Here is a 26,857-nt window from a genome sequence, read left to right on the forward strand (position 1 = left end):
CATATGATATGTTACATGTCATATTTTGTTTTTCAATTTCAACAAGCCATTTTACTGGTTTTGAATCGATATGATGATACCGATTTCAAGTCAATTCGAGTTTAAATCCGATCGATCAAACTTTTATCATGCTAGATTTGTTCCAACATTTTTCACAACAACAAAATAAGACGTGTGAATGTGTGATATACAAACAATTTACAAACTAAAAAGGTATATAACTATAGTACTCAACAACCCTGGAAAACTTCTAAACTTACATTTCTTACCCTATACAAAAATAATATAAAATCGTAAATTTATTTGGATTTGTTGGCAGTGTTTCAAGTTATCGTGTTGACCGGAGAGTCCCTCCTAGCTCTACTGGAACCAGTGGAACAAGTGAATGAAGAACATCGGTTATCAAAGGCCGGTAACTCGGTTCTGGCTGCACGCATAGCACCGCCATTGCTGCTACCTGCGAAAGTAATCAACGGCCTTGATTCAACAATATGCAACCATCAAATCAACTCTAATGCAGCAGTAACATTCAAGTTCAGTCACAAACAAGATGGACTTTAAACCGGTTCTATATGTCTTGAAACCAAACCTGATATAAGTGTTTAAGATCCATTGTATCTTTTATAACCGAATCCACAATGTTTGGAAGCTTGGATCTATCAGTAAGTTGTGGCATTGCCTGCACCATCAACACACTATATATATCACAACCCGATTCGTTCAGTAGAACGTTTGTTAAACAGTATCAAAAACATACCCAAGTCACAAGAGACTGGCATTGAGCTGGAGTCAATTTCTCAACCGGTCGTCTACCTAACAAGAGTTCAAGTAGAACCACCCCAAATGCATAAACATCACTCTTATCCGTCAGCTTTCCTGCATACATACCCGAAAACAAACAGTTACATTACTCGCAAAACGATTATTTAAGCTGAAAATGTAATCTTTGAGAGAGTGAGACTAGTATATATTCACATTATGAATTATTATATGATACACAACCTAAGATATGAGAACTAGTCAGTGGAAACATAGTTACCGTCTAGGAGATATTCCGGGGCAACATAACCAAGTGTCCCTGAGAGTTTAATGTTGTTCTTGCCATGCTCATCAAGCGATACAGCTAGACCAAAATCTGAAATCTGCATTGTTGTAATCAAACAGTAAACCAAACAATGAGGCGATCAAACAAGAATCAAGATTTAATCAAGAACATTTCAAGAAAAAAGACGCGGTATTAACCTTGGCGTTGAAGGAAGAATCAAGAAGAATATTTGAAGATTTCAAATCCCTGTGAATAACTGGTGGACGACAATGCTCATGGAGATACTCTAGTCCTCTGCCATCAACAAACAGAGAAAAAATCGGTTTACAGAATTGAAACCGAGATTAACCGGTCAATGAGTTGAAAAGTGTCGGCTAATTATTTTATATACCTAGCTGTATCAAGAGCAATCTTCATACGCATGTGCCATGTTAGAGCTGATCCATGAGAAGGCCCTAACACATTAATTATAAAGATAAAACCAATCAATCACATAATTATTTAAATTCATATACAGTACTCATGTTTTTATATTATAGTTTACAATATAACTCATCGGGTTAAACAAGATCATATAAAAACATGTTTTTACCATGTAACTGTTCATCTAAGGATCCTTTCTCCATGAGCTCATAAACGATGAAACTCGAGTTGATTTCACTTGCAGAGCCTAACAATGAGATAACATTCGGGTGCTGGATCTTGCTTAACAAGTCAACTTCGTTCTGAAATATTCAAGAATCAGAGATATTGAATATAAAGATCCAAGAATCAGAACTTGAAACTTGGTTTGTTTTATTTGTTACCTGAAATTCTCGTTTGGCTTCTTGGCTAACGTTTTCGATCTTCTTGATCGCTGCTTTCACGTTGTTGTCCAAACAAGCCTTGTAAACACATCCAAATCCGCCTTTTCCGATTACATTACTATCTTTAAAACCGCCTGTTGCTTTCTCAAGGGTCTTGATATCGAAAAACTGCACATAACCCTTGTTGATAGATGTTCTCCTCTGAGTTTTAATCGAGCTAAGCCGTCTCATAAACGAGGAAAATGAATTCCCACTCTCAGAATCTTCATTTAAAACATTCCACAAAGATCAATAAATCTCAAACAAGATTGAAATTAACAAAACTCAAAGAACAATAAAGAATCTTGAAATCATTAGTATACACTCTAAAGTTATTGCACAATTATTCATTACCTAAATTATTTATAGATTTGAGAGATTGGTTCTTGCGATAAAACCAGAAGCCTAAACAGAACAAGATTATAAGGACAAGAGAAGAGAAACTGATAATGAGACCAATCAGAAGTTTCTTATGAGCATCCAACATGTCTTCTTCACCACTTCCCATTTGAATTCCTAAAACACAGAAAACAATTAAAATCTTCACTTGTTAAATTTCTCAAGTATGGTTCTTGAAAATTCCAAAATCAAACCCATGTTTCTAAATTCAAGAATGAATTTAGATAAGAATTATATTTTCCAATTTTTAAAAAAATAAACAAAAAACAAGAAACAAAAAGACAAGAAGTGAGTACGCTCATAAATAGCATTAAATTTATCTAATTTTTATAAAAATATTTTTTTTTTTCGAAACTCGAGGTTTCATTGATCAAATCAAGAAAATCAAGAAACTAAAAAAATGAGAAGAAGTCAACGAACCAGGAGAGGAAGTAGCCATGGAAGAGTAAAGAGGAGCTAGAGAAGGGTTTGAAGCAGAAGAAGAAGAAGCAGAAACAGTAATGAAGATGTTGTTCTTCATAAGGGTTTGAAGAAGAGCAAGAAGAAGAAGAAGCTCTCTCATTATTATTGCTGAGAAAAGAAAAGTTTGTAATGTGTTTCACTCTTTTATTTATTATTTGGGGTTTAAGAGAGATTCTTGAGAAAGCGAAGAGTGAACGAACTATCACTTTCTTCTCTCGCTGTCTTCTTGAAAATCTCTTTTATGGCAAATAAAGGAGGGAAAGAGAAATGTGTCTTTTTGAAAGAAAATAAAAGAAGAGTTGAATTATTTTTTTCTATCTATTATTAATATGTAAGAAAGAAATGAAAGTGATGAACTAAGGAGGAAATTTTTTGGGATTAGATTAGACCACACATATATTTTTTCTTTGCTATTGAAAATGTTGAAAACTCGATTGTTAATTAAATTATTTTGAGAAATTAGAGGTTAAGCTTATAGTACTATGGTTTTGTTTCTATTCATAGTAATTCAGAAAGTGACCATCTATTTGACTTACATTTCCAAAAAAACATAACATTACTATATTTTGTTTAGTGAAATAACATAATAAACCAAATTGCAATGATCAAGTGGTTGAAGGGTTCATTCTGAGTCACAGTTGATTTTGAGCTTTCCCATTGTGACAAATTATCTTTGGCCACCCATAGATATTTTTAATAGCAAGAAAACCTAGAAATATCTAATACTCCCTCTGGTTTTTTTTTTTTTTTTTGTCGACACTCCCTCCGGTTTTTATTGGTTGTCGTTCCAGAAATTTTTTTTCTTTCCATAATAGTTGTTATTTTAGTTTTTCAATGTAGATGTTTGGCGAAAATTCCACTTTTATCCAATTGTTTAATGTATTAACCAAATAAAAAATTTATAAATATATATTAAAGAAGGTTATGATAGAAAATTTAAAATTTTTCTTAATATGTATGCAAAAACCTGAAGCGACAACTAATAAAAAACAGAGGGAATAGTAATTAATCTAGATTTCGACATGAGGTTCTAAAGCAAAAAGGTGCATGTGATCCAAATAAGGATGTATATATATGATTCAAAAAGAGTGTTTGGTACATATGATTAAAATCTTAATGGTAAACAATGGAGATTATATATGCTTTAGAGAACCCTCTAACATGTCGTAAATTCCTTTTTCATTCTTGCATGGTCTAGACCTTTGTTATTGTTTTCGGTTTATAGAGTTTAAAAACATTGATATACTGAACCACCACCAAAAGTTATAAGCTTGTAGATCCTAACATTTGCATTCTCTTTTGCAATAATTTATTACATAGCCAAAAATGACATGTAAGCTATTAGATATATATATATATATACACACAACATAGGAAAGCTATAAATTCAAGGTTCTTTTGAGATTAGTGGAGACACAAAGAAGAGTGCTTAAGTTGAGAACCTCTTTCTTTCAGGGGTTCTGATTACTCGAGTATTTAACTCGATAATTTAACCGAAGTAAAGTATATGTGGAATCGATCACAAGGAGCAAAATTATACTAAAGACTTGCGAGACTCGTTGTTAGCTAAAGCGGAAAAATTGTTTGTTTGGTTTTTCAGAACTGTAAATATAAATGCAAATAAACAGAGATTTGAACTTATGAATTAAAGAATTGGGCAGCATGGTAATCTCAGAGAATCAACGAATAACGAATGAAAGCAATAAGGAATTCAAACATGAATAACCATTCTTAAACATGAACACAAATTCAGATTAATTCTCTCTCAAGACATTAATCACTAAATTCAAGTATTCAATTACTAAACTCTCATTTGTAATTTCCTAGTTAAATTTGCATTATCAAACAGGTTCATTTGGTTCACGAGGCATTCTAACATCAACTCTCGCATGGTATAAATACAATGCTCAATTTACATTCATTCAGACATTTTATCGAACATCTCTGAAACAAATAAAAGCCTAAGTTCTAAAACAAGGTGATCAATCATATTCTAGCATTGAGAACATATAAATTGAAGAATCCAAAGATTAAGAATTCCCTAAGACATCTAATCCATCAAATCACTGAATCTCCTACTTAGAACCCTAAAACCCAATTAAGAGACTACCTAGACATAGCAATTGAAACAAAGAAATAGACATAGAAGAAAACATGATTCAATAGATTAAATGAGAATAAGGCTTAGAAATCTTCTCCAAGTGTCAAAAGGATGGATTCTTCTCCCCAAAATTGTTCAGAAAGTAAAGAACAATGTTTAGAACTGAAAAATATGGAGGATTGCTATTAAAAAGTATAGGGTATAAAAACAATAGGAGACGAGTTGGATCGTTTCTTGAATGTTTCAGGTCAAATTTGGGCCTAAAACTGCGTTTGGAAGTGGATTGATCTATCCAGGTGGTGGACTGACCGTCTGCCACGTTCTGGAATGTTTGTCTTGTCCAAAGGAAGGTGGACCGATCGGTCTGACCCTCTCTGCTTCCAATCTCTGCATATGCTTCAGTTACTCGCCAGAATGACTTGTCTTTACGAAATCGGGTATAACTCTTGAATTCACCGTTAGATTTTCTTGAAATTACTTGAAGATGAAAGCTAACATCTGTCTCAATTTTGTGTCAAAATTTGAGAAAGATCTAACGGTAGAAAGTCGTTCATATTATCCTAAACATCTGACACTTATACATGAATCAACATCTCCAAATGTGTGATAAAATTGCTCGTTTTATTCTAAAGCAACCTAAAACCTATAAAGACTCTATTATGGGCTAAAAGATCTAAAAACACATTTTGACTCAGTTATAAAATAAAAGAGAAAAAAATATTTAAAACCGATAAAAACACAATATATATCAAATTAGATCTTGTAACTTACTTGTTTTATTGGATTTCGAGCTGAGACTCGGCCAAGATGTAGCATTTATTGATATGAACTATAGGTAAACAGATCTCTTGTGTGTTCTCTTAATTATTATCTTCCTTTCTCTGTTTATTCATCTACGAATATGATGCTTGTTCTATTCTACTGACTTTGTGCGTGACGGAAGAGAAAGCTTAAGGCTTTGGAAAGGTTGCAACTTGCATATTGTATATAAATATAGACTATATGTGCAACAAAAGGTAATATTGCCTCTCACTATAGTGTACTCTTGCTTTCGATTTCTGAAACACCAAACCCTATTCTCATGTTTTGATATGTTTGTATATATATATCTATAGGCATCCGAATCAAAATGTAAAAGGTGATGCCGTGATGTCTCTGCCGTTGTTGGCTATATTATAACGTCATACAGTATTATGTATTTAATCGATTTCATAATAACAAACAGAGATCCTAAAATTTCATCTCGTCGCTCACTGTGTGTCCTGTCCATTTCTCTCATAAGACGTCGCCTAGACTTTGGTACATTACAACTTCTTAAGAGAGTACGTACTTTATTTAAGTATGTTCACGTTCGAGTAATCTGTTACTTCCTAAATAAAGTAACCTTTATTCATTACAACACACGCATGCAACCTTTTATTGGCACATTTTTAATGCATGAGTTTAGAAACAACAAAATCCTAAAACACTTTATAGCCTTATGCATGCCACTTTTTATATTTTCCAAAATACTTCTAGAACATCTATATAATTCGAAGTCCCAACTCCCAAGAGAGAAAGGGCAAATACAACTTGGGACTTTGCATGGAACATTACTGTCTCTTCAATCTTGTACTCCCCATTTGTGGAGTTTTCTCTATATATATAACTCACCATCCTTCACTGACACAATATAGAGTATATAGACCTACTACGGCTTGTTAAATTAAGTTCAAAATATGGCAACGTTGAGAAACCATGCTAAATTCTTGAATGGATTTGCAAAGCTCTATAATGATCAATGGCAAGTCGACCTACGGCTCAAGGCAGGAGACTCTAAAAAGGATGAAACTATCTCTGTCCACAAATTTGCTATGGTTTCTAATCTTATCTTCTCTTATCTATTTTTTATTTATTTATCATTCTTCCGACTAAAAAGTGCTAATGATTATAATTTATCACTCCATAATAAGAATAATTTATCACTCCATAATGTTGTCCACAAATTTGTTATGGTTTCTATTCTTTTCTTCTCTTATCTAATTTGTATTCATTTATCATTCTTCCGACTTAAGAAAAAAAACTTGGAAATGTAATAATAATGATGGGTTTTTTTTGTTATACCTCAAATGTTAATATATAGGCAGCAAGATCAGAAGTGTTTAAGAAGATGTTGGAATCAGACAAGTTCAAGGCTTCGGATGGTAAGATCGAGACCATAACTCTCTTTGAACTTAAACAAGAAGCATTGGAGGCTTTTGTTGAGTTTATATACCACAGCTGCTCTATCCTTTCTGAAAAAGAGAAGAAACATGTTCAATCACTTTATATAGCAGGCGATAAATATGAGATCCCGCATTTGCGGGATCTATGCCGAAACGAGCTTATGTCATCTCTTGACTCATCAAATGCTCTTAACGTCTTGGAGCTGTCCATGATTCCTTTTGACAAAGTCTTGCATGACTTCGCTGCCAGCTTTATCATAAGGAATTTTGAGAGTATATGCAAAACTGCTGAGTTCAAGGCTTTTGTGCGCAAGAATCCAGATCTTTCTGTTGAATTAATGAGATCTTCTTACACTAAAATGTGGAATGGTCGTTATGTCGACTAGCTAGCTACAAGAATAACCAAATTGTAGCTTTCGTTTCATTCTAATAAATATATTTATTTTTTACACTACCATTTTTTTTTTTTTTTTGGGTCAAAATGTGAGAGTGAGACCGGTCTTGTAGAATTAGTGACTTATGCTCTAACCCTTTTCAAAGCTTGATTACATTACAACTTGGGACTTTGTTTATTTGGTTTTGTACGATTGCTAGCTAGCTCCTAAACCAAAACATGTAATTAAACCCTTCCTTATATGTACGTTGCCACCGCCACTGGTCATTGCACGAAAGACAAGTAGTTAATAAAGTGGTGTCGAGATCTCTCCAGGCCAATGAAACAACTAAAGATTTAAGCTTAGTTTATCTTGGAGTTTTCAATGGCGGCGATAGTGGCGATAGGGATGGTGGTATTGTAGATGTTTATAGAGTCCTGGCCAGACATTTCATTGTTTGTGAGATTTGGACGGGTGAAACAGCTAGCTTCAGGCATGATAACTGGACAGGTCTATGTACCAATTGACGCAGTGGTAAGGGTTGCACTATGAGGAAGAGCATGGTGGATTACCATAAGTAGAAGCAAGAAGCCAATCTCCATGAATAAAAGCGCCTTGTAAGATGTTGAGAGCTCGATGTATAAAAGCGCCTTGCTAGATGTCGAGACTAGAGAGAGCTCAGAGAGCATTATTGAATGTCAGCATGATAATGCTTATCTATGGAAAGCTATATAATCACCATGCTCCTTCAAATACATTCTCGACTGCAAAAACATGGCTAGCTTTAAATCTTGACATAATTTGTTGATTTTATATTCATGCAAATCTATTTTGACAATAATCTCTTTTGTTTTATTTAACAAACAAAGCGGTGAAAAGAGGAACTCAATCCCATCAAACCATGAATATTTACAAAACACAACACAACATGTGGCTTAGTGATTTCTCCCCACACCAAACCAATTCAATCAATGTTTTGAAGGATCAAGAACTTGACCCATGTGAACAAAATCACTCCGAGTTTGTGGCAAGAAATCCAAATCTTGCTGTAGATAACGAATGCTTTAATTTTCTGAATCCGATTGTGAAACCATTCGTAGATGATTCGGATGATGATTACAGTGACTAAAAGTAAAACACTTACGATGGAACCAGGCAAAAATTATGATTCGAGCAGTCGAGCTGATGATTGTTACAAGTGACTAGGGTTAAACACTTGCCTAGTGAAAATGAAGTAATTTTTTTTTTTTTTTGATAACTCAGGAGTGATTTCAAAGGCTTTCTATGCCCAAAAACTAATCTCCTGGGGCCAGGGTAACCAAACCATGTTAATTTTTTTTCTTTTTCCTTATATATGTAATAAAGAAGTTTAGAATGTTTTGTACGTTGTGAATTGTGACACTATATAAACTATGAAATCTAAAATCTTAGAAAGCGTTTTTTGTTTATTTTTATCACAATAAAGGGTTGAGATTATTTTTATCCTTACAAGTTTATAAAATTTCGTTACTGTGGTTTTAAACTTGTTCATGGCCAGGAACCCAATCATACATTGGAGATATTAAAGCATCCTCAAATATCAAATATCGGGAAAATTCCCAAACAAAACGTGACTTTATTAATATTTGTCAGAAAAGTGTAAGTGTAAATGTAAGAAAAGTTCCTTTACCGGCGTTCTTCGCTGAGAAAAGTGTAAGAAATTTTTCCTATAGGATTTCACCATGTTTTCTTTTGGTATCATTAGAAAACTTTACGAGAAGATACCAACACATGGTCTTACAAACCAAAGCTTGATATCATATTGAAAGAGCATGCATGGTAGATAGAACTAGCTAATCCATTATCAATTGTCTGTTAAGATTGGTGTGGTCATGCACTTTCTCGTTTAAGGTCTCCACAATCCACTATTAGGGATAACAATTACATTGGAAGTTCAGTAGGATCTTAAGTGGTATATATAAGTATGGACCTCTCCACTCATTAGGTTTTAAGTTGGAAGCCCACAATCCAATATCTACTTAACCTTCATGTAGACAATCTTGCCAGTCTTTCTGTTTTTATAAACATCCACGACGAAGACCGGCATATTAGGCTCAACCCTACCGGTCTCACATTATAATTATTTCAAAATTAAGTGCAAAGAAATTTGACAAATATGAAGAAAAAAAATATGGATAAAGATATTTTTATTTAATATTAGAAATGAAATCATTACCAAAAAAGAAATTATTAGAAATGAAACAAAGATACAATTTGGTTCTTCTTGTAGCTACTAGCTAGTCAGACATAACGAACACTCCACTTCTGAGTGTAAGAAGCTTTCATCAATTCAACAGAAAAATCTGGATTCTTGCGAACGAAAGCCTTAAACTCAGCAGTTTTGCATATAGTCTTAAAATTCCTTACGATAAATTTGGCAGCAGAGTCATTCAAGGCTTTGTCAGAAGTAATCATGGACAGCTCCAAGACGTTAAGAGCATTAGGTAAGTCCAGAGATGCTATAAGCTCGTTTCTGCATAGATCCCGCAAAAGCAGAACCTCATATTTGTCAGCTGCTATATAAAGTGATGGAACATGTTTCTTCTCTTTTTCAGAAAGGATAGAGCTGTTGTGGTATATAAACTCAACAAAAGCCTCCAATGCTTCTTGTTTAAGTTCAAAGAGAGTTATTGTCTCTATCTTACCATCAGAAGCCTTGAACTTGTCTGATTCCAGAATCTTCTTAAACACTTCTGATCTTGCTGCCTATATATTAACATTTTAGGTATAACAAAACCCATTATTATTAATACATTTCCAAGTTTTTTTCTTAAGTCGGAAGAATGATAAATGAATAGATAAGAGAAGAGAAGAATATAAACCATAACAAATTTGTGGACAGACATAGCTTCACCCTTTTTAGAGTCTCTTGCCTTAAGCCTTAGGTCGACTTGCCATTGATCAAGATATAGCTTTGCAAATCCATTCAAGAATGCATCTAGGCTTCTCACCATTGCCATAACTTGAACTTCATTTAACAAGCCATTGATCAATAATCTGAAGGATGGTGAGTTAAATAAAGAAGACTCCACAAACGGCATTGCAAAAATGTTCCATGCCAAGTCCCAAGATTGGAGAGAGTAATGTCCAATGCCAAGTCCCAAGTTTTATTTGCCCTTCTCTCTTGGGAGTTGGGACTTTGAATTGTATATGAATGTTTTAGAAGTATTGTGGAAAATATAAGAAGTGGTTTATGGCAATAAAGTGTTTAGTTTTTCTTTTCTTTTGTTGATTCTTAAACTCACGCATTAAACGCATGCATGCAACCTTTGCATAGAAACTTGTTACACGTTCAAATAATGTTTTACGTTCATTTCCTATATCCGATATTCAATTTATTTTCTCGGTGTTCATAAAAATATATTGCGAAGTGGTATCGTGGGAATTAACCAATAGAATTTAGTCAACAAAACCATAAACATAAAGTCTTTTGTGTAACTTGTAACATTATGAAATTTTCAGCCAGTTTGACCATCTTTTTGTGACTGTTAGTTTGCTATATATATACATAACCCTTAAACCCTAACATCTTAGTCTAATAGGTAAAACACTAGAATTGTTATATTGTTTGCTTTACTTGGAACAAAAGCTACTTGGAACAAAAGCTACTTTAAACAAAAGCTACATATTATAACTATCTAAATTTAATATGTTTTTTGTTTGTTTTACATCTTGTGAATCTAATATATTTCTAATAGGAAAATAACCACACTTTTTATTTCATTTGAGATTAATTAACTTGGATTTGCAAAAAAAAAAAAAAAATTTGATTAATACATGTTCTTCAATTTTATATTTTTGGTAAGAAAATCACCAAATATATATGTGGTCATGTGGATTCAACTTTAATCAAGTTTGATTATTTTGGTTGGGTTGAATTTTAAGTAATTCTTTCGAAAATTTTGTGTTGGACCAAACTTAAGTATTGTATATGGAAAAAGTTATAATACTATTTACTGAAAAAAAGTATGGTTATTTTCCTACGAACTGTCTAGTATACATGAAATGTTATTTTTGAGTCAAAGCAGTTTAATCAATAAGTATTCAGATATATGTGATTTTGTAGGTCACAAGAGTATTTTGAACTAAACAAACAAAAAAATACGTTGGAACTACAAGAAAATGACCGATTTCCTACGGAGAGATACGTAAAAAAATGGTAGAAAACAATCATTTCTATCCATTTTCCTACATAAAATTTGGTAGGAAACCTCCCGTACGAAATCGTAAATGGTACGAATTTGGTAGAAAATTTCCTATTTCCTACCAAAATTTGTCGTAGGGTATTTCCTACCAAAATTCTGTCACATTTCCTACAAAATCTTTTTTTGGTAGGATTTTCGTAGGATATGTTTTTGACTTTCAATTTCCTACGACATTCGTTTTTCGTAAAAAAATACTAGGTAAATGGTAGGAAATACCCTACCACATGTTTGGTAGGAAATTGATAGATTTTCGGCTTGTATTCTTGTAGTTGATATTAAATATATGTAAGAGAATTAATACTCCATAAACCAAGAAGCAATTTAATTATATTTTCAAAAATACTTCAGAAACATCCGTTTGGTTTTTAAAATTCTAAATAGTTGGGACTTGGGACTATGTTATTAGCATTAACTAATGTCTCTCTCATCTAGTAAGTCTTGGGAAACAAAGAAGGTATAAATTAACAAGGGTAACTTTGACTGCCGCTTATGGAGTTTTCTCTATATATATACACCTCACCACACCGCTTGTGTACTATATCAAGTTCTAGTTATAGCAACTATGGTAAAGCAGAGCAACTCAGAACAATGGCAAGTTGATCTACGGCTCAAGGCAGGTGACACTGAAGATGGTGCAGCTATCTCCGTCCACAAACTTGTCATGGTCTCTAATTTTCCTCTCTAGTATCTCTTCTCTCTAGTCTTAATATTTATCATTCCCATATAACTTTAGTAATTATTATATAACATAACATTTGATATTGATACCACTTCAGAAATGCTTTTGATAATTTATTGCTGTACCATCAAATGTTTATAGGCAGCAAGATCAGAAGTGTTCAAGAAGATGCTCGAATCCGACAATATCAAGACTTCGGATGGTAATATCGAGACAGTAACTCTCCATGTGCTTAAACAAGAAGAGTTGGAGGCTTTAGTTGAGTTCATCTACAACAACCGGTCCGTGCTTTCTTTAAAAGAGAAGAAACATGTGCAATCACTTTACATAGCAGCGGACAAATACAAGATCCCGCATTTGCGGGATCTCTGCAGAAACGAGCTTATATCATCTCTTAACTTAGCAAATGTTCTTAACTTCATGGAGCTGTCCTTGATTCCTTTTGACAAAGCGTTGAACGACTCCGCTGCCAAATTTATCGTAAGGAACTTAGGGACGATTTGTAAAACTGTTGAGCTCAAGGATTTCGTTAGGAGGAATCCGGATCTTGTAGCTGAGATACTTAGGTCTTCTTTGACTGGTATGTGGAATGGTCAGTATATCTAGCTACTAGAAGAACCATATTGTATCTTTTCATTTCATTCTAAGAAATTGTTGGAACCCTTTTGTTTTTATCTATATTTGGCAAAAATTTACAAGTATTATTATTGTTTCCTGTTCTGCATCATTCTCACTCTATCTATGCATTCATCATCTTCTTCTTATTATAAGAGTCCCAATCTTGCATTCTTCTCAAAAACAGTTCCAAATAAAGCTTGAAAGCTTAAAGGATAAGAAAGCTTCAGCCTTGAGAGGTTACAAAAATCTTAGCAAATGTATTAGCTACAATCTGAAAAAATTCTATGTTCCTACATGGGCACACGATAAAAATTGGATATCGGATATCGGAATATGTCCTTTACAAGTTTGTATGTATCCATTATAAAATAAAATAAAAAGTTTGCATGCATGCATTTATTAGATTTTAAAATAAATAAATAAATAAATAAAAGGGACATTTTCTAAAATACCACCATTTTTGTTTTTAGGACAAAAATACCACAAGATTAAAATTAAATTTTAAATTTTCAAACTTTAAATTCTAAATTCTAAACATTAAACTTACCCCCTAAATACTATATCCTGAATTGTAAATAATAAATCCAAACCAAAGATTTAAAATTCCATACCATGATTTTAGTTGTATTTTTGGAAAAAAACCAAAATAATGGTATTTTGAGGAATTCCTCTAAAAAATAATACGATATCAATAAAATGTTAAAAATAAATTGTAATTATATTATTAAAAAAAAAAAAAACAAAAAAACACGTTTGATACACAACTAATACGATACGAGTATGTGGACTGTGGCTAACCAAACCAAACCAAACCCAAACCACATTTTTTTTTGCCATCAATGAAGACACGCTTTCAAATTCAACAACAATCCTCTTTCTCTCTTGTATATATATATATCCAACAACACATGATCTCACTCAATATCTCACTTTTTACAATCATACCCTTCACTTTCCCAAATCTCTCATTTTCCTCCCACCACTTTTATTTTCCAGAAATCAAATCAATCACCATGGGAGATGTTGCTGTTCTCCATCCTCCTCGTGATATCTTCTCCACTAACAACAACCTTCCTCTTCCTCACCGTCACATAAAACCGTTAACAAATCGCCGTCGCCGGAGTCCGCCACGTCACCAATCCCCGATCTCTCCTCCTCTCAACCGCGGCGAAGATATCAAACCAGATCTGAAACATAACCGTCAGATCGGTACAAATCCGGTTAAGATTCCGACTCCGGTCAGAGCTCCGGCTTTGTTTTACGCTGGTCCAGTCACATCGACATCTCCGCCGCCTAGTGAAGTACCTTTACCAGCGTTCTTCGCTAAGAAAAGCGTCTCAAGCGATGCAATTGCAACAAACGATCTCATCAGAATCCTCCGTTTAGATATTGCTTGATCCATTTCTTCCTCCGATTCCGCCGTCGTTAACTCCATTTCTCTTCTCCGATCATCGGAATTTAGAACTTTTTTTTTCGAATTCCTTCTCTTATTTTTTCAAGGGGAAAGATCGAAAAAAAAATATCTTCTTAGGGACTTAGTGTAGTAATAGTAATAATGTGAATAAGCTTTTTTCTCATTTGGTTTGTTTAAGTGTGACTCTTTAGGCTAGTGGTATCAATGTTATTATCTTTCTAAGTATTTTTTTTTTTTTTCAATCTTATTGTTAAATCAAATTTGCTCTTTAATCTTTGGATACTTTTTTTATCTTTGATGATCTTCATTTGAATCTTCATAGAGATCATGTGCTAACAGTTTTGGACAAAGGCAATTCATCATATCACTTTTAGAGATAGGTTTTGTAGTTAGCTACATTTTAAATTTCATGGACTATCATCTGAGTCATGTGCTTTACTCATTGCATCCACCACTAGATTATAAAGAAATATAGTTTTAAATTGTAAAACATTAATATAAATATATACCAATATATGTGTATGTGTTCTGGAGTGAATTTGTAACTATCAGATACATGTAAAGTTAGTTAAGTTAACGGAGAAAATATTGGAAGCAGAAACTCATATGAGTTGCATCAAATCAATCGCAAACCAGAGAAAATTTAGCTTATATATGTTTTAGCTGACGAATTTTATATATAATAAAAATAGAGACAACACCATTGTAAATCCGTAATTTTACAAAACTAATGGCATTTGATTATTAACACATATAACTCTGAGATTTATTGTTAATCTAAAATCATACCATACAAATGTAGCAATCAACACACAATCCACAAAAATGCTGTAATATTTTCTTCTATTGGCATATGTCTGTATTATTTTTATGCTGTAAAACCTGTATGACTCTAGGGTCATGGCTTTTATATAATTAAGTTAAGAAAAAAAAACACAACCCACAAAAATTTAACAGGATAGCACAAAAATCAAAGAATAAAATGAGATTAGAATCCTCGCTCACATCCCTTAGATTCTAGTCTCCCTAACTCAGTCTCATAGAAACTAGCATTATCATATTTTGTTTTTACAATATTCATATTCAAACTTATTATGAATGCAATTATGTACTAATTTTGTGCTTCTATGTTGAATATTTTTGATGCCGGACTGCAATTTTATGCTTCTAATGTTATGTATAATGTTCTTTCATAGGCTTACAATACGCTATGAATCATGGGATGCCAAGAAAAAATGAGTGGAATACTAGCGGGTGTGGAAATAATAATTTACCTGCTGGTGATCTTGACAATGTGAGACTCAAACATGTAGTGAATGATGTGAAATGTTTATTTGGTGTGAACAAGGCACTAGATTATTTGAGAATCCAACCAATTCTATAATAGAAAAACAATAACATATGTCATATGATTTCAACTTTGTCATTGGAAATAGAAAACTTTATGTCATTTATCAATATTTATTTTGGTTTCATGAGACCACTATAGTTTCAGGAAAGCTATGTCTATACATATGTTTGTTGCACATACTACATGTCAGAAAATGGTGGATTTCGACATCTCATGATTATATATGGTGGATTTCCGGAAACACTAAGTGGTCTCATGAGACCAAAATAACTATTGATAAATGTATAATTCACTTTTATATATATTTACACACACACATATATATATATATATATATATAATTTTTGTTTGAGAATTTTTGAGAAATACCCCTTTTGGTGTACTCTTTTAAAAAATACCCCTCTTTTCTATCCATTTTCAAAAATATCCCTTTTCAAATATGAAAAATTATTAACTTTTATATGGTTGATAAGGTACATCAAGATTATCATTACTATGGGGAGACTAAATCCAAATATTTATCAGGTTTTAAAAGGTTCTAAACGGCATTTATAAGGTTTTTATAAGGTTTTTAAAATGTTTACAAAGTTTTTATAAGGTTTTTAAATGATTTTTAAAAGGTATTTATATGGTATTTATGAAATATATTTATAAATTTACACACATATAAAGATAATTTGTGTCTATAAATATAAGCTTACACATATTTTTTGATAAATTTCAAATTTCATAGTGACTTTTTGATGCAATTAGAAAGAAGGGTATTTTTAAAAAGTGGTATTGGAAAATAGGTATTTTTGAAATTCCCCTTTTTATTTTTAGGGTCTGTTCAATGTAAGGATAAGGTATAAAGTTCAAGGGTTTAGGGTATGTTTAGTGTAAAAGATAGTTTTAATTAGTAGCTATTAATAATTATATGCAAATTAAAGAATAATATAAATACAATTCATTACATAAATGTGTATATATATATATATATTATAACAACATTGTGTTTGAACAATATTATTTACACATTAAGAAGATTAGATTACATGTTGGCTTCTAGTAACATTATGCCTTATCATAATTTTGCATATTAAATATAGAAAAACGTTCTAAATATTTTTATTGGATTTTTTAAAAAATTTGATAAACGAATTAATTAGTCAACAAATATTTTTTTTAAAAATTAGTAAATTGCAAATTAGCATACATATCACATTATTCACCAAAAAGCATACATAGCACATTTTTATGCCTTCACAAGGTTTCATTCAATTGCTGATGTGAAGAATTCTCACCCATTCCTCACAAGTCACACCATCTAAAATAAATGGTGAATCATTCCAATCAAAGTATACCACTCGAATACAGGATGTGGCGAGATCTTAGACTTCGATCGGTCAGCCTTTTTCATCTCCCTTGGCGACGAGATACGAGTCCGAGGAAGAGAAACATGTTAACTCTTATTCTTCTTCCCCACCTTCAACTTTTATGATTTTATCACTTGACTTTGGAGAAGCTACATATACTTTATATTGTTACCGCTTGACCAACTCTTCATTTGTTTTCGACAAAATACTAGGGGTTCGAATGGTTATAGTGGTTCAAGTGGAGAAAACCGTTTGTGGACCGAACCGTATTTTATGTACCATTCACTAATTATGTCCTAGTAGCGTGAATTCAAAGAAAACAAAACAAAACCGCTGTGCACCATATGCGGACCGTTATTATATACCAACTCTGTTTGTTGTCCGCCCCGAAAATAGGGTGGACTAAACCGCATACAGATTTGTCCATCCCAACCGCTGTAACCATTCACATCCTAGTTATGGATCGAAAGATTCTCAAATTTATCCTCTCAATACTTATCTCGATTTAATGATTCTTAGTTGTTGTTCCAGGTACAAGAAGATTTGTAGAGATTTTTATGCATCCAATGATTATTGTCTTACTCTTCTCATCCTTCAATAGTCATTATTTTAAGAGTATGGTGTTTCTCCTCACTCTCTTTTTATGTAATGGTTTTAGCTACATGTTAGTGTTTTCTTATTCGACTGGATTAGATTAAAAACAATAAAATTTTGGCAGTAAATAGCTACATTTGTCTAAATTAATAAAGACGATATGAAATTTTGTTTTCTTCTTATTTTTGGTGTATGATTGATTATGAAACATGATACCTCTCCATGGGCATATTATTTCCTAATAATGACTCAAATTTTGTCTAAACCAGTTCTCTTTTTATTTTTCAATTCATAAATCTTTGACTTAGAATTGAATATATGAGTAAGGAAAACGATGCAATAGAGTTAAAAGGAATATAATTTTGCTTAGGAAAAAAGAATGTTTTTTCTTTTTTGGAATAATTAAGGTTTTTGACCAAAACTCATACATTCACTCTTGAAACCAGAACAAGTTATAAGATCTCGTCCCAAACGTCATTTAAACCGAATACCTCTAGAATTTTGCCAAAATATTTTTACTAATCAAGCTATTAGCTCTTGGTTAAAGAATGTATTTTCAAGATGCCCAGTTGGGAATATTAGCCGTAGCTTCGTTTATCATTTTCACCAATGTCACCTGCAATGTGTTATATACCCACTTAATGATCAGAACTGAGCAAAAACAAAATTTAAAGCAAACAAATGAGAGAAGATTCATTGAAGCTATATATCTATACCACGCTCTCGGGAACTCCTTGGGGAGGCAATGCGAGATTTCTTGGAGGCGGTTTACTCCCGTAAGACCGTTTGTCGAATCTCCATTCTCCAATCTTTCCGATCATCATATTCCCCTGTAAATTATATAACCAAGGTATACAATATAAAACTTACAATATAACCAATAGATACAATATAAAACCAAGCTTATCTAATTCATTCATCAACTTAAACTTGTTTTATTGCTAGCTAGTTGTTAATTTCAAGGTTTACTTACCTTCATGTCGAAATCGCAGCCGTAAGTGTAATGTATTATGTACGTATTCTTTGTTTCAGTGTCCCAAGGAGGCTATATACCAAACAGACAAAACATGACTTGTTATGTTACACAATTTCAAAAGCTTTGATAGAATATATAAAGATAATATATTGATCAAAACCTGAATCATGAAGTCTTTGTGTAGAATGTTGCTCACGCCGTGTAACGCAGAAGAAACAGCATATGCATACCTTATATAGTATAAATCAAACATAGACCAATTAAACAAAAACCATATATCTAGCTAGAATTAGAGAGGTCACATTAGAGAAGAGAGAAATTTACATTTCAAGGACCCAACCAAAAGCTTTATCTGTTTGTGGGTCATTCTTCATAGCCAAAGAAACGTTCATCCATGTTGGAGCAATTTTCATCAATGATTTCTAGAAAATCAAGAAAAGTATTAGCCATGGAACAATATATGCGGTTCGCGGAAAGATTTTAATTTAGTAATGTGATTATTATTATACCTTAGCGACAATCACAGGAGAATTCCCGATTGGATCAATTCTTGATATCAGTCCATTCTCTTTGGGGAAGAATTTGCGGAGAACGGATTCATATTTCTTCGGTTCAATGTAGAAGAACGGAAATGCAGCCGCGAGATTGCCTCTGGCTAGGTTTGGTATAGGTTTAACTATGATATGATCAGGTTCCGCCATGAGAATGTAACTGACATGATGTTCAATAAAAGAGACAAATATATGAACATCAAAAGCAACTCTAAGTTGAGGTATTACTCAAAAATTAAAATTAATCAAGACCTTTAGGTATTAAAAGTATTTATGAAAACTAGGAATGACAATGTAGAAGGATACTTACTCTTCCTCTATATGTGCTTGTTGAAGCCATTGCACAAACGCCCAAGGCCTATTTAAAACTACATATCCCTGTTCATTATATATACAAGTTATGTAAGTACAACACATCATATTATTTTTTTTATCTTTTTATGTAAATCTTTTTTGAAATTCCTATCCTTAGAATAAAGCCTCGACACATCTATACTATTTTGTTTAAATTCTTTAGATTAATTAATAAATTAAGTTATGTTTATTGGAAATAAATTTAATTTTTATTTTGATAAAAATAAAGGTTTATATTATCAACATGATTACATGAACACTACTTAATTTTAATAACTCAAATCATATAATACAGGATTTGATGAGATTTGCTTTGTTTACGTGACTATCTTTAATTCTAAACTTCAAACTCAAAAAGTAACATCATGATCACATTAAAAAAATCTAGCTCGTAAGTAGTAACCAATATTTGTAAGCTATATAAAATGTATACATTCTTATTATATTCATCACCAATGTAACAAAAAGAAGTTAAAGAACCTGGTCAACACCAGAGGGAAGAGGTTGAGCAACAAAGGTAGGGATCTCATCCATAAGCCCATCAGGTCGACCCGAATGCAAGATCCGGGTAAACCCACCCATATCCGACCCTGGCTCGTCTCTAAACCTGTTATACCAATAATACATGACCCGACACTGCCATGTGCTGTACACCGAGTCCGTGGCCGTCACCGCCGTGTGAAACAGTCTCTTTGACTTCTTGGACCGAGTCTTGACGGTATACACGACTTCATCATCGCCGGATCGACGACCGGGGAGATCTTGTCGGAGAGGAGGATCATCTGAGACTATGTAGTTGTATCTTATTATTAGAAATAGTGATAGAGTCATAAGAATAGGGAAGAAGAACTTCCCACGGAATCCCATTTTCTATTTTTCTTTGTGTAACAAAAAACTTAGTCATATGGCGAGAGAGAGCAAGAAGACATAAAGACATAACTCATAAGACAGTTTCAAGTTGTAATAAAAATATAAAAGTCGTCGCTCATCTTTGTGTAATTGAGAAATGATTCAAGAGTAGTAGTTAGAATGTGGCTGGTCCTACAACGTTCTGGTCTTCGTTTTATTTTTATTTAAATTGTTAATTATTACGGTTTGTTTTGTTCTATATGATTCAAACTTATTGGTTTTGTCGAGGAATAATATTTTCATAAACCACAAAAGTAGGGTTTGGGTTTAGGAAGAAAGATGGGTAATATTACTATTACAAAATCTTGGTGTTGGAATGTACAAGCCCAAGTAGGTATGGGTGCATGTTGATCCGGTTGAGAATGAATAACATTGGTGATGGTTTGATTGATTTTCTTGGGAGGATTCGAAGAAAATAAGAGTTTGCTAGAGATTTGTGAATTGTGAGCATAAAAATATAAATCACTTCATTTTTCTAATTTGACTCATTAGCAAGCTTTTATGAATCTTCAAACTTGGCACCTAGCAAAAGTATCCAATAAATTGTGCCTTGTATTACTCTTGTTTAGTGGGCTAATTTTGCCTTGATGTATCTAGTGACAATATTTGACACCAATAGACCCTTCCGATTCCTAAATTAAAATTGTTTTTAAACAGAAATTATAGGTCATTCAACACCGAATCACTGCGACAATGATCGACAAAAAAAAAAAAGATACAAGAGAAATTAAGCGAGATTTGGGAAAGTTGAGTGGTATGTATGAAATTGTGTTTTATGGAGATCTTTGCATTTTAGAATATTTATCTAATAAATGTATCATATGAGAACATATTATTTAAATTCATATAGTTAAAACTTAAAAGTGTTGGATATTTAAATGTTAATTAAAAATGGTTATTTATTAACCAACACAACTCTTGAGTGTATGGTTATTTGATTAACCAACACAACTCTTGAGTGAATGATTATTATCAAACGAACGGTTGCAAACCTTTGTTACACCCATTGACCATTATAATACTCTGACTTGTTGTATAAAAAAATGCAGAGAAAAAAGTGAGAAAGAGGAAAGAAACCCAAGACCAAAGGTTAAAAAAACTTTGGTTTAAACAAAAAAAAAAACAAAACATAAAACTCTATTTGTTTCTCTTGTATCTTAACCTAGAACAAAATATGAAACTTTGATTGTCGTATCTTGCGAGGGATTTCGTGTAACCCTAAACTAAATAAGGGTCTAAAATACTCTTTAAGAAAAGTGATTCCGAGTACGATTCAATCATTATCCAAATTCACCTTACGTTGCAATCCCGGAAATACACCATATTTACAACAAAAAAGTAATATATTAAATTAGGAATCAATAGTTTTGTTTAATGTTTAACTTGGGAGAATCTTGAGATTTTTCAATGTTAGTATTGCAGCATCATTATTAGCGAACAAAAGAGGCCGAAATAGAGAAAACTCCTACGTATTATGTAACCTCTAGAAGAACATGTTGTAAGACATGCTTCAAAGCTTGTACATATCTCCCCTTCGAATTTTCTTTATCATAAAAATATTTTTACTTTTTAAAAATTGAATTTGAGTATGTATAATGTTTATTTTTTCATCTAGTAAATATATATCATATTATTTAGAAAATAGAAAGTTAAACTATTATTAAAATATTTTAAATATTTATATAGTTAAGCATTTCATCATCAAATCAGAATAAGTTTTGCAGCATTACCTGCACACAAATCCTGTGAACTGAACTTTAAACCTAAAATAAAGGCATCGAAATGTTTGACCAATGGGAAAAAAACCTTTCACATATTAAGATATCTTATATCTTATCTTATTTTATAAACCTTGATTTTCAAAGTCAGCCATTAACAAGATCGTGATACGTGTCAATTATAAATGATAAGATATTGACACGTGTCGTAACTGATTTTGTTAATATTTGGATAAAATAGAAATATTATTAACCCTATCGAAAAAGGAATATATAAAATAAATATTATAAAGAAATATATATTAAAAATTATTAATAAAATTAAACAAATAATCTAATTTCAGTTATGTCAATTTGGTTTATTAATAAGATAGGGATTTAAAATTTGTAATTAACAAGAATATATGGCGGTTTTTGTTTACAGAAGAGGATTAAGCTTTAAACTTTAATTTTACAATTAAATCAGGTTATTTGTTGGTTTGGGTATATAAATGATAAATAAGAATTATGGTTTATCTTTATAAATTGAAATTATGGTTTAAGTTTAACAAATAAACGAGATTATATGTCGAAACTTGGTTTTTAAATTTACTAACTCACGTGATCATGATAAATGTCAAGTAAAAACATAAGATGTCGCAACACGTTATATCTAATTTTGTTAATATTAAGATACAAATATATTTTTTAAACAACATTAAAAAATAATTATAAAAAATTAAAGAGAATTTTTGAGAAATACCCCTTTTTGTGTACCCTTTTCAAATATACCTCCTGTATCTATCCATTTTCAAAAATCCATGTTTAAATATGAAAAATTGTAAAGTTTTATATAATTTATAAGGTACTTATATATAATAACTACTACGTGGAAATTTGATACAAATATTTTATAATATTTTAAAAGATTTAAATCGTTTTTACAAGTTTTATAAGGTTTTTAAGTGGTTTTTAAAAGAGTTTATAAGGTTTTTAAAAGAGAATTTTTGAGAAATAAACAAGGTTTTACAAGATTGAGTTTATAAGAATTTTTTAAAAGATTGAGTTTATAAGAATTTTTAAAAGAGTATTAAAGAGGAGTGAGATTTAGGTTTTACAATTAAACAAGGTTATTTCTCAGTTTGGGTTTTTAAAGGAGAATTAGGATTCACAGTTTACAAATAAATTAGATTTTGAGTTTAACAAAATACATAATTTTATTCATGATTTTTATTTATAATATGTTATATTTGTTTAATTTTTAATTTATGTATGAATGTATTATGCCATTGAGCAATTTCATTGTCTAAAGCATAAGGGTGAATAAAAGATTTTCGAAAATAATATTTTTAGCTTAAATTAAAGATAACAAAGTTCAATAAAAATCGTAATATAGTAATTTTAAAACATTTTTAAAGAAAATATGTAGTTTTTTATAATTCGTATTTGAAAGATTTTTTAATGTTTTCCTCAACGATGCTATAATTTATTTTAGAATCTTTATGTTTATTTGCGTTGTTTATATGGATTTATTTACAAATGACTATATTTGTATTATATAAATATAAAATTTGTTATTAAACGTTAATTATAAAAATCTAGTAATGTCAAACTGACAATCACCAAAACATTTGGGAGCTATTTGGGAGCTATTCACCATTACTCATTTATATTGCTAATATATATATATATATATACACACGTTTATTTGATACTTCAAACCAAATAAAATATCTTTCCAAATGAAATTAATTTCTCTTCTTTTTTTCCAAAAATAATTTAGAAATTATTTTTTATAAGTTATAATAAATTTTAATTTTAATTCAATTTTAAATAAAGTTTAGCTAAACTTCCCTATTTATATTTATAATTAATAATTAATTTATGAATTACATGAGAGATTCTAAAGTATTTGTTTAATATTCCCACAAAAAAAAGAAAGTATTTGTTTAATATTCGATTTTGGAGGAGTTAGTTTGGATATTGTTTGTTTCTATCTCGCTAGGTAGGGTTTTGCTTTTAATCTGCGGACTTGCTTATGAGTTATGACAATGATTAAGTTGTTTGTCTCCTGAGATTCTCATATTATCCCCTCGTATATATATATATGTCACCTATGATAACTCATCATATATATATTATGAAAATAATAATAACATAATATCATTATATATTATTATATATATTACTAGGTATTTCCCATTACACAATATACAAAATTATTACCTTGGAAACTATGATAAAAATTAACATATGCATAAGCAAGTGCTGAGCATATTTTGGTCACAACAAATTTTAACACTTAGATCAAGAAGTCCCACATATAAGGTAAGCCATCAAAACTTGTATCTCCCATAATTGAAACTAAGCAAAACAAAACAATAATATTGCCTTGAAATGATATACAAGTTACTTATTTACTAAAATAGAAATTAGGGTTCTCTTTCCTTTATTCCATAACTAAATTAATAAAGATATATATAAAAATACTAAAGTAAGATGATTTTTAATATTTAAACTATAAACTACATTATAAAATACTAGATTAGAGCGCGTAAATACGCGGATATAAAATATATATTAATTTACTTAAATTACATATTAATTTTATAGTTTATATCTAATCATTTCTATATAGAACCCCAAACTTATAATTTATGCACTTGAAATACACTAAATAAATTAAGAGAATTATCTTAAATACACTTAAATTTAATTTTAAATTAAGCTGCAATAAATACTCAATTTATATATATATATATATATATTGCAGCATAACAAAATTAAATTTTAATTATATGCACTCTAATATAATCCATAAAGAGAATTTGTTAGTAATGCTCTTTTTGTGCTACTCCTTTTTTAAAAAATCATATTTTCTGTCCATTTTTAGTTATACCTCTCTTAAAATTTCATTTACACTTTACCCTAATTGACTAATACAACAATAGCTAACCTAATAATCGCTGTTCTTATGGTTGATTTGTCTTCACCCGCTCCCCTTTGCCAAGCTATCACCGTTGTAATTGTCGTCGGAGCTGTCGCAGTCGCCGGAACTGTCGCATTCGCCAGAGCCGTCGCAGTCGCATTCCACCCACCCGTTTCCTTAACTGGTTGCAAGGCGACTGTAAACTATATATTATTCTCCTTTTTCTTAAGCCTTCTCAACATCATATAGTGGAATAACTTCCCCGAGAATACGATTCTTTTGATGTCAGTTTGATGATATGACCGAAGAAAGAATCTTCAAGTTTCCTGAACGATTCTTCTCCCAATACAGCTTTAACTCTTCGAACCAAACTAAGACCTGAATGTTGAATTATAATAGCTCTAGTGTTTGGTTAAAAAAAACTTCATAAATACCTCTTGGTAGAAGAAGGACGTCAGATTCACTGTCACCCATCTGCTCCATAAGTAATAATTGGTCAGTGCATTCAGTTATAAAACATCATATAAATGTCTAGGCTAACAGTCATCAACATCAAAACACAACACCCAAAATGTTTAAAAAACTTTTTAAAATGCTTTTAAAATGCATGTGAAAAATTATAGAAGTCAATGACACTGGTGAGCTACATAACCCCAAATATACCCTTCAGAGTCCAACATTTTTGTTCTTGTAACACTTGTTAAATCCTTCACAAACCCCAATCCTTCACAAACTTCACAAACCCCGATTCCCAATTGTCAAATTCACAAGACCATATGAATCAAACAAAACCCTAAATTGTCAAATTCCCAACTTTAGTTACAATATCGATGTCCAACATCAAAACAAGAACACTAAATTGTAAAACCCCAAACAAAAACACTAAAAGTCTACACAATTTAGAACTCTAATTCAAACTCAAATTCGAATACAAACGCTAAAATTAAGACAAATCCGAACTCAAAATGATGATATCACTTACCTGAACAAGAACCAGACAATAAATCTGAAATTTCCAAATCAAATCGATAGTGACGATGACATGGACGACCACTACTCAAAACGACAGCGACGATGATGATGACGATGACGACAAAGATTTGATGAAGAAGACACCAACGAGATTTCTCTGAAACGATGGCGAGAGTTTGACGGCTGATTTTGGTTCCAAATCAAAATAAATTAGGTTAGTATTTGAAGGGTACACTTGCTTTTTTTCCCAAAAATGGGAGTATTTGTATAATTGGTCTCCCTTGTGGGGTATTTTTAAAATTGTCCCATGGATAAAAGTTATAGTTTTCATACTGAAATAATACGTGCATTACATCAAACTTATATTTTACTACTACTCGGTTGCCCGTTCTACGCGCGGGAGTTTATTATGTTGTTTATGAGTAATTAGTTCATATTTTATTTTCTACTTATTTTTTTCACTATACCATACTTTACTTTTTAAAACTTAAATTGTGTTTGTATAGAAAAACTATTGAGTTTTAGCTTCATTAGTTGTAGAGAAATTAAGTGTGTATAGTATAAGTCGAAGTGTGGGCGTAAATGGAAGTGCGGTTGAGAATCATTGAGAACATGTGCTATTAGGGTTTTTACCAAATATAGATCTAGATGTTAATATTTTGGGCCCTTTTATATGTTGGCATGATATTTGAACATGATTTGTGGGTTTCGGGGGGGGGGGGGGGGAGTTGGTTATATTTTTAATTGTTTACATTATCTCTTTATATATTGTCATAATTTATTA

The 26,857-nt window shown here is 31.5% G+C and overlaps 6 protein-coding genes and 1 long non-coding RNA gene across 7 annotated transcripts; 3 read left to right on the forward strand and 4 right to left on the reverse strand.

The window, feature by feature from the left end:
* Positions 1-100: 100 nt before the first annotated feature.
* On the reverse strand, positions 101-2,874 carry LOC17888917 (probable receptor-like protein kinase At1g80640). Its single transcript, XM_006294191.2, has 10 exons — positions 2,710-2,874; positions 2,245-2,406; positions 1,852-2,114; positions 1,638-1,770; positions 1,437-1,500; positions 1,243-1,339; positions 1,040-1,142; positions 758-876; positions 590-679; positions 101-457 (listed from the first exon to the last, which is right to left on the reverse strand). Exons 1-10 carry the CDS (start codon positions 2,849-2,851, stop codon positions 329-331), a joined length of 1,302 nt encoding a protein of 433 aa, XP_006294253.1. The 5' UTR covers positions 2,852-2,874; the 3' UTR covers positions 101-328.
* Positions 2,875-6,570: 3,696 nt separating this feature from the next.
* Positions 6,571-7,442, forward strand: LOC17888756 (putative BTB/POZ domain-containing protein At2g40440). Its single transcript, XM_006295393.1, has 2 exons — positions 6,571-6,708; positions 6,975-7,442. Exons 1-2 carry the CDS (start codon positions 6,571-6,573, stop codon positions 7,440-7,442), a joined length of 606 nt encoding a protein of 201 aa, XP_006295455.1.
* A 2,268-nt stretch (positions 7,443-9,710) lies between these two features.
* On the reverse strand, positions 9,711-10,429 carry LOC17887979 (putative BTB/POZ domain-containing protein At2g40440). Its single transcript, XM_006295537.1, has 2 exons — positions 10,292-10,429; positions 9,711-10,175 (listed from the first exon to the last, which is right to left on the reverse strand). The coding sequence occupies exons 1-2, from the start codon at positions 10,427-10,429 to the stop codon at positions 9,711-9,713; spliced, it is 603 nt and encodes a 200-aa protein (XP_006295599.1).
* Positions 10,430-12,236: 1,807 nt separating this feature from the next.
* LOC17890286 (putative BTB/POZ domain-containing protein At2g40440) lies at positions 12,237-13,004 on the forward strand. Its single transcript, XM_006295391.2, has 2 exons — positions 12,237-12,338; positions 12,495-13,004. The coding sequence occupies exons 1-2, from the start codon at positions 12,237-12,239 to the stop codon at positions 12,957-12,959; spliced, it is 567 nt and encodes a 188-aa protein (XP_006295453.1). The 3' UTR covers positions 12,960-13,004.
* Positions 13,005-13,776: 772 nt separating this feature from the next.
* Positions 13,777-14,706, forward strand: LOC17887977. Its single transcript, XM_006295173.2, has one exon. It carries the CDS (start codon positions 13,811-13,813, stop codon positions 14,366-14,368), a length of 558 nt encoding a protein of 185 aa, XP_006295235.2. The 5' UTR covers positions 13,777-13,810; the 3' UTR covers positions 14,369-14,706.
* A 3,321-nt stretch (positions 14,707-18,027) lies between these two features.
* On the reverse strand, positions 18,028-20,466 carry LOC17890411 (hydroxyproline O-arabinosyltransferase 2). Its single transcript, XM_006293430.2, has 8 exons — positions 20,047-20,466; positions 19,523-19,590; positions 19,171-19,372; positions 18,986-19,083; positions 18,822-18,891; positions 18,659-18,730; positions 18,402-18,515; positions 18,028-18,301 (listed from the first exon to the last, which is right to left on the reverse strand). Exons 1-8 carry the CDS (start codon positions 20,431-20,433, stop codon positions 18,242-18,244), a joined length of 1,071 nt encoding a protein of 356 aa, XP_006293492.1. The 5' UTR covers positions 20,434-20,466; the 3' UTR covers positions 18,028-18,241.
* Positions 20,467-25,030: 4,564 nt separating this feature from the next.
* On the reverse strand, positions 25,031-26,313 carry LOC111831027. Its single transcript, XR_002834340.1, has 2 exons — positions 26,084-26,313; positions 25,031-25,575 (listed from the first exon to the last, which is right to left on the reverse strand). It is a non-coding gene; the product is annotated as an uncharacterized LOC111831027 (long non-coding RNA).
* Positions 26,314-26,857: the final 544 nt, after the last annotated feature.

The sequence above is a fragment of the Capsella rubella genome, unplaced genomic scaffold (genome assembly GCF_000375325.1).
Source record: "Capsella rubella cultivar Monte Gargano unplaced genomic scaffold, Caprub1_0 scaffold_4, whole genome shotgun sequence".
Lineage (NCBI taxonomy): Eukaryota > Viridiplantae > Streptophyta > Magnoliopsida > Brassicales > Brassicaceae > Capsella > Capsella rubella.

Excerpts from the sequence above, each read along its gene's own strand:
- LOC17888917 (XM_006294191.2), bottom strand. The coding sequence starts at position 2,851 with ATGAGAGAGCTTCTTCTTCTTCTTGCTCTTCTTCAAACCCTTATGAAG. Across the intron at positions 1,771-1,851 it reads AAGCCAAACGAGAATTTCAG|AACGAAGTTGACTTGTTAAG; the intron begins GTAACAAATAAA and ends TGAATATTTCAG. Across the intron at positions 1,143-1,242 it reads ATTCTTCCTTCAACGCCAAG|ATTTCAGATTTTGGTCTAGC; the intron begins GTTAATACCGCG and ends ACAACAATGCAG.
- LOC17888756 (XM_006295393.1), top strand. The coding sequence starts at position 6,571 with ATGGCAACGTTGAGAAACCATGCTAAATTCTTGAATGGATTTGCAAAG. Across the intron at positions 6,709-6,974 it reads CTGTCCACAAATTTGCTATG|GCAGCAAGATCAGAAGTGTT; the intron begins GTTTCTAATCTT and ends GTTAATATATAG.
- LOC17887979 (XM_006295537.1), bottom strand. The coding sequence starts at position 10,429 with ATGGCAATGGTGAGAAGCCTAGATGCATTCTTGAATGGATTTGCAAAG. Across the intron at positions 10,176-10,291 it reads CTGTCCACAAATTTGTTATG|GCAGCAAGATCAGAAGTGTT; the intron begins GTTTATATTCTT and ends GTTAATATATAG.
- LOC17890286 (XM_006295391.2), top strand. The coding sequence starts at position 12,237 with ATGGTAAAGCAGAGCAACTCAGAACAATGGCAAGTTGATCTACGGCTC. Across the intron at positions 12,339-12,494 it reads CCGTCCACAAACTTGTCATG|GCAGCAAGATCAGAAGTGTT; the intron begins GTCTCTAATTTT and ends AAATGTTTATAG.
- LOC17887977 (XM_006295173.2), top strand. The coding sequence starts at position 13,811 with ATGAAGACACGCTTTCAAATTCAACAACAATCCTCTTTCTCTCTTGTA.
- LOC17890411 (XM_006293430.2), bottom strand. The coding sequence starts at position 20,433 with ATGGGATTCCGTGGGAAGTTCTTCTTCCCTATTCTTATGACTCTATCA. Across the intron at positions 18,516-18,658 it reads GCTGCGATTTCGACATGAAG|GGGAATATGATGATCGGAAA; the intron begins GTAAGTAAACCT and ends TATAATTTACAG. Across the intron at positions 18,302-18,401 it reads AAGGAGTTCCCGAGAGCGTG|GTGACATTGGTGAAAATGAT; the intron begins GTATAGATATAT and ends AACACATTGCAG.